Here is a 7,464-nt window from a genome sequence, read left to right as displayed (position 1 = left end):
ATTCTCCCGGTGGGCATGTTTTAGTGCAAATAAAGATTTTAGTTTAGTTAATTTTGTTATAAATTATGGCCACTATTATCAATTAGCAACATATGATACAATAATTGTAGTTACAAAACAAAAATTAAGTATAGATTAAAATCAATATTGACAATATACATACAATGAACGATTTGGAGGGATGCCAGAGAGAATAAAGTTGTCTTTATATTTTAACAACATAAAGTTATCTAAGTTTATTAGTTGTATACATAATATAAGGAATAGAACAATGCCAGCTTATGATAAATCATACAGTTCCTATCCTGTTGTTTTCATAATTTAATAAGTTATTTAAATTACACAATATATCAATTGTTAAATTTAAACTGCTGATAATAACTTAGGAACTTTAAACAAGCTATTTATAACACAATACAATTAATGGGGAATAATTCAATAATATATAAAAAGTAAAAGTATGACAATCTTATAATATCAAAAAAGTAATAGTATAAATGACAATAATCAGTCAAAGTACATTAAAATATAATATACTTTTCATATTAAAAAAAAAAAAGTATTATATATAATGATAAACAAAATAAATAATAGCATCTTAAATATTTAATGGAATAGTTACTTTAATATAATTACATACATATTAAGAAATTATGATCAAATAAAAATTGTAACCCAATACATTATAAGGTTTTATTATTCAAAAATAATTAGCTTAATATGTAATTAATTTTATTGTTGCAACTTTTCATTAATTGTTATTATATTATAAATATAACCTCACTCATTGTCAACCCTTATTAGTTATCTTATCAATGAGATCTAATTAGGAAAACAAATTATTAATTCAAAATAATAATAATTAACTATAAACCTGTGAAACAATAAATGTATGTAATAATAATTAAATAATAACATTTAACATTAAAATACTAAAACATGTTTTACTCTTATATTCATAGTATATGTTTGTATTTAAAAGAGTACCAAAAATTAAACATAATTGTTTCCTTGTACATTTGGAATTTCAGCCTTGGTGGGATACTTCTTGTCCGCGTTGTTTTTTGATGATAAGATTATTCATCAGTCGTTGAATAGAAGTTCTTAATGTTTTTCTAGAATTTGGAGATTTTATAGAAGCTAACAGAGACAAAACTTTTGAAATTTCGTCAGGTTCCATCCGTGTAACAATTAAATCAATCAAGCGACGTATAACAATCAATAAAGGCATTTGACGAATATTTTCAAGCTGTTTTATTACCATTACAATTTTAGTAACACTGTTAATTGCCAAAACCACATTGATTTCATCTTCATAAATACAACACATTTTTGATGTCTAAAGAAAAAATATTTAGTTAGTTATCATAAAGTTATTTAAATTGTAGAAGATGAGCTTATGCATTACATTTATAGATGTTATAAACATTAAATAAATAAATAATACTTACATTTACAGCATCTAGAAAGTTGACAATAGTATTTTCTACATAGGCCCAGGCACATTGATTATCGTAAGGTTCATTTTGTACAGCAGTTTTCAAGTACACAATAATTCTCATGATAGAGTTCATCACACTTTCCAATAAAAAAAAGGATGCATCTATCATGTTTGGAGGTTTGGCTGAACTTAAGTAATTTGCTATGAAACTTTTCATTTCATGCAATGTGAACTTTGGCATAAACTATAGTAAAAAAAAAAAACACATAAATAATATAAAAAATAAACATAATATGTAATATACTAAACCCTGTAGGAAGACCTGACCAATTAAATAACTTTTGTTCTAATCAATATTTTTTTAAATATATAATTTATTGATGTTTGCACTATATGTATAACATAACATTTATTTTTTTTTAAATTTTAAATCTGACCTAGTTTTATAGAAAAAATCAAAATAACCTATTTGTAAATCTGGTTTTTAGAAAACTTTTGACTGTAAAAAACATTTATCTGAGTCAAGTTGTAATTTATATGTATTTTATTTTTTTAGAATATGCTAATATATAAAATATATATAATTTACCAATAATTTCCAAACTATAAATATGTGAAAGAGAAGCATTTTCTAATTGTTTAGATTAATTAATTATACTACTTATAAATTTGCTTTATATGTAAAATAAATCAAGTTGGTCTTACTTTTAAATAAATCGAAATCATTTTCAATATATTTTAAACATTTTTTGTCAGACAAAATCACCGATTTTATGAGATTGTAATATAATGTGATAGGTAGCTTTTTACACACTATACTGTATTCAACTTAATATTCTTTAATATTTAAAAAAAAAAGTTATTAGTTATATTATGATTTAAGTGTTAAGACTAAATAGAACTACAAGAATAACAATATTAATGGGTTGAATGTGTAAAAAACGGTCAAACAAATTGAATAATTAACAACTTGGACAAACGCGAAAATAAAAAATCGAGTCAATTTATGACAATATAGCATATTATATCTTTATAATATTATGTTCAATATTAAACAATTTTCTACAGATAAAATATTATACCATACTAACACTGTTGACATCAGTGGTCATTTAAATGTAATAAAAATTCAAGGCATTTATTTATTTATTTATATATTATTTACAATTAAAACATTACACAATCTTTGCGTTAATCATTATTTAGAATGAAAACGTTATCCAACTTTTGCGTTTATCATTATTTAGAATTAGAATGTTATACAAGTTTTACGTTTATAGTTATTTAAAATAGTGTTAATACCTATTGACTTTAAAAATAATAACTAATGCGGGTAGGCAATGGCCCAGATATGGAATATAATATAATCAATTCTTAGATTCTTTACATGAAATAAATGTTTCTATGAAAACTAATGACCTTTTAAATAAATAAATTTTAAAATATTTTGTTTTGCGTTAATTTTTGTTTAGTGATATTTTATAAATTACGTTTTGCATTATGTTTTGTTTAATGATATTACATAGTATGTTTTGTTAATTATTGTTTTGTTTTGCGGTATTTAATTACTTTTTATTATCGCTTTCTGTTATAATAGCGTTTACAAATATCAATTGTTTTTTTGTCAATTATAACGTTTGCAACCCTTGTATTAGGTATAAAATATTCTCTAATGTTTAAATGTGCATTGTTACGAAATAAAAAATGTTTTGTGTGTATATTTTGTTGTTAAATGAAATGATGAGAAACCTCACCCAAATAATAAGATAAGTAAAAGATACCTATAAACCTCAGTAAAAGATACCTATAAACCTCAGTAAAAGATATAAAAACATAAAAATCCGGTACCTACTTATCAGATAGAAAATTTAATTTAAATAAAATATTTATTGGTAAGTTATTCTTGATTAGATTAGATTAGTTAGATTTGTCATCTAAAAATTAGAAACTATTGGATTAATTTTTTATACCATAATATCTAAATCTAAATAATGTTTTTAAATAGTATACAGTTATATTAACACATAATTGTAGTATTATTTAGGTAGAAATCAAATTTGGCTTTTTAAAAATTGAATTAATTGATTGATTGTTTTTAATTCAGTTATTATACTTAATAATAATTCACTACCCAACAGCTAATATAGTAAATTGTTAAACAAAAAAAAACATTACTGTTGCAATGCTGAAAATTAATTCTTCTTGAGCTCTTTGAGTTGATGATCTATTCAAATTAGAATATGAAATATGACTCTGTGATTGAATAGTCATGATCAAATGTTCATCCATTCCATCTATTGTAATATATTCAGATGTCCATAAACGTAAGAAATGAGAACGAGTCATTAAATGTAAACCTGATAATTCTTGTTTGATATTTTCCAAAGATTCTGCCTTAACTATGAAACATTTAATTTTTATTATTATTATACAAAAAAATGTGGATTTTTGAATCTTTAATTTAACATCTTCAAGATAACATTACATAATATATGTATAAATACCTTGATTATCTATATACGAAACATAGTGCAGAAGAGGCTGTATAGTTACGATCATCTTTTCACATATTTCGACTCTAACAGCTGAATAATTATTAATGCTCCAACGTGCATCATCCAGTATTTTAGCCAATTTAATAAGTAGTGTATCCCAGATTTCTATGTAGGGAAGTGCCATAATATGACATTCATTCAAGATCATCTACAAAATGAGGTATTCAAAATAATGAATTTTTAACTACAAAAAATAGTATACTTACTTTAGTTAAAATAGCCAAAAACAGCATATGATCATAATTTGGTGAAGGGTTTAGAAGAGGTAATAAGACATTTGAAAGAAATGCTATTGGTTTCATTACACGTAGATGTTTGGTAGTTCCTAAAATCTGTTTAAACAATAATTACAACTTAAATATATTAGGTATTGTTGTACTTTTAAATATATTATGTGTGATTCGGGATAAGAGTGAACTGCTCTGTAGAATAACCCACTGGACACCACCAGCCCTCTAGGTCTTAGGCAGCAGCTAGTCGTCAATAACCTGTATTGAATATTGACCAACAATTACTGGTTAATAGTCTATGACACCATCTTGCATAACCATGAGGTGAGATGTGTCCATGGGTGAGGTCTACCATTATAACTAGTTTTAGTCTGCTGAGTGAGTGTCTCACACTTATCCTGCACAGTGTATTTTAGCTAGCTAAATTAAATAGACATACCCATTGACGAAGGTTTTGTTTTTGGTCTACTGATAAATTTAAATCAAAAGACAACCAGTTCATGTATTCTTGGTAAATATAAGAAGGATCCATATGTGCATGAATACTAACTAACCCTTGGTGGCAACATGATCTCTTAGACTCGATTCCTTTGACCGGTAATCCACAAATACCGGTGACATATTGCGATATTAATAAATTCAACATTTTTCTTGGTTGTTGAATAATAAGCCAAATCAATGTGGACAGTAATTCCTGAAAATTGTTAAGATTTTATAAAACAATTCAAAAATTAAACTGGAATTTATTTAAATAAAAATATTTATACTTTTCTTCAACTATTTTGAAGGACTTACTTGTGGATCAATATTGTCATTATACTCATTATGTGTAACATACAGTAATAATTCATCAAAATCATTTGATACATAAAATGTACAATCAGCATAGTGAACCATAACATGTCTTAGAATACACGATGCATCTTCTAAATCCAAGTGTTTGAGTCCTTTAAATATTACCTTTCCCAAATCTTCGGACACTTCACCTCCATTTTTATGATAAGCCATACTACTGTCAATGATGGCTTTGAAGCAGTTGTAATCAACACAGTCTATGTAGTTGCCAATTACTTGAATGGCACGGTTATGAACGAAAACACCTGGGTTTTCAATCATTTTTTTCACCCAAGCGTTGAGATGAAATTTGGAAGAATTCTCAACACATTTAGCCATTGCATCAATGTCAGTGATATCAATATTACTAAAATCAATCTTTTCTATGGCTATATTACGTAGAATTGGCCTGAATTCTTTTAATAAGCGCTCATTAATAGTTCCATTATCTATTAAACTACACAATTCATAACACAAATGTCCAATAGCTGCTTGTAGATTTGTGTCTTCTTCAACAACTTCCACTTCATACCAAGCAATCCAAGTATCAATGCTGAAATTGCACATATTCATACACTTGTACATAATCACATCAAAACATTTTTTAAATATAACATGTCCAGTATCTGTTGATGGAATAGAAGAACGTAATGATGTTAATGTATACAGTGGATACTGTTTATAAGTATCAGGAACACTTCTGTATTTAATCATCTCTATAAAGATGTTAAATATGCTTTTCACCCGAAATCCATTATATCTTGTTATTTCTTTTTGTTCATCTTCAAAATCAAGTCTTCTTATATCATGCGGCAAGTTATCCTTGCCGAATACTAGCATGGCTTGATTGAAGTGGCCGATTACAGAATTTTCTGAATTAGATCTTATAGGCCCACGTTTAACAGATTTCATCAAAGAAACAACTAGATTTTCAGTATCAACTAACTGTGAAAGTCCATCCATAGCTTTTATTTTATTTAAGCTAATATCAATTAAATCGCTGCAAAAACTATAAGGAGTATACATTATAACTTCGGATATAAATGGCTTTAAATTCAATATATCCACGAGTTTATAGTATAGGTTATTTGAGAGGGTATTGCCATGAACATATTGTTTGAGATTTAGCAATGGATCTTCTCTAACCCATTTACAATTTGTCATTTCAGTGTTTAAGTATAGAATAAAATGTATTAATCTTTGGCCATCTTCTGAGAATTTATAATTTTTTGAGTTTATGTTATCATCAACTAGCATTTGAATTTCTGATACACAAAGGTAGTCAAGTATACCTGAAAAAAAAACAATAGTTAATATATTAATAAATATTGAACACTACATATTTGATAATATGCAAAAATATACTATATATACATTTTTTTTGATTTCTAAAAAATTACAAAATATAAGGTATCTTCAATTTTTACAGAATTTGTTAAGTAAACTCTGTACCAGGGGAGAACACATACCATGACACACCAAAACTCATTTATTCCTCACTATAAAACATGTTGGATCAGCCCCCATCGGAGCATTTTGGTTTTTAGTGACAGCTGTATGTGTATACCAGGTGCTTCATGGAGGCAGTGGGAGGGGGAGGGGGTGTAGCATTGAAACAGCGGAACACATTAATTTGGAAATGCTATCTGTATGCGTTTTATTTCGAGGCACAAGTATAGTTATTTTTATTTTTCTCGTTATAAATTTCAATTTTCAAAAATGTAATATTTGTATACCAATTTAAAGTAACTTACAGTTACTGTTGGATGGTTGTTACGTATTTAAGAAATAATATTAAAAATTAATTTCAACATGTTGACGCAGACAAAAATTAACTATTTTATTTATATAATTACTGCTTCTAGATAATGCAATTTTAGGGTTGAAATAATTATTATTCAAAGAAAAGATGATAACATTTAAGTGAAGTACCATAATATGGGGTTTTCTTTATATAAAGCGGGAATGGCCGACCCACAGCCCGTGAGATTATCACAAGTTTGTAAAAACATTTTTTATTGTGTCCATAAAATATTCCGGAATGTCCACACAACCCAGTGCTTGTATTATTAAACATAATCGCATCAATAATAATAATGCTAATTATCTAATAATCTAATCTAAAAACAAGATATTATAGAATTTAGATATAGTTACCAGCTTAAAGAAAATTATATTGTGATAATAGTAATTATATTATCTATGTTTATTAATTGTGAGTAATAATCACGGCTATAGATAGTATGGTTGCCCATCGACGTATGATTCTTATACTTGAAAAGAGTCTACCGAAATGAATCTCTATAATCAGTATTAAAGTTAAATTAATCAGCTGGAAACTTAAACACTAGCGCTTATATGTCATAGTGGCTATCACGGAACTACAATTTACATTGAAAGGTAA

At 26.5% G+C, this 7,464-nt stretch overlaps 1 protein-coding gene across 2 annotated transcripts in view; it reads right to left on the bottom strand.

Annotated features, from left to right (window-relative positions):
* Positions 1-6: 6 nt before the first annotated feature.
* The window catches only part of LOC100575888, a 12,109-nt gene continuing 4,651 nt past the window's right edge, over positions 7-7,464 (bottom strand). For both annotated transcript variants that reach the window (XM_003246663.4, XM_016807115.2), the window contains 7 exons: positions 5,022-6,352; positions 4,666-4,920; positions 4,203-4,328; positions 3,946-4,144; positions 3,617-3,840; positions 1,452-1,685; positions 7-1,339 (listed from right to left, as the gene is read on the bottom strand). In XM_003246663.4, the coding sequence (XP_003246711.1) occupies positions 1,028-1,339; positions 1,452-1,685; positions 3,617-3,840; positions 3,946-4,144; positions 4,203-4,328; positions 4,666-4,920; positions 5,022-6,352 (2,681 nt within the window). In that variant the 3' untranslated portion in view covers positions 7-1,027. The remainder of the gene's footprint in view (positions 1,340-1,451; positions 1,686-3,616; positions 3,841-3,945; positions 4,145-4,202; positions 4,329-4,665; positions 4,921-5,021; positions 6,353-7,464) is intronic.

The sequence above is a fragment of the Acyrthosiphon pisum genome, chromosome X (assembly GCF_005508785.2).
Source record: "Acyrthosiphon pisum isolate AL4f chromosome X, pea_aphid_22Mar2018_4r6ur, whole genome shotgun sequence".
Classification (NCBI taxonomy): Eukaryota; Metazoa; Arthropoda; class Insecta; order Hemiptera; family Aphididae; genus Acyrthosiphon; species Acyrthosiphon pisum.
The sequence above is the reverse complement of the archived record's forward strand: the minus strand, read 5'-3'. Positions and strand labels throughout refer to the sequence as shown.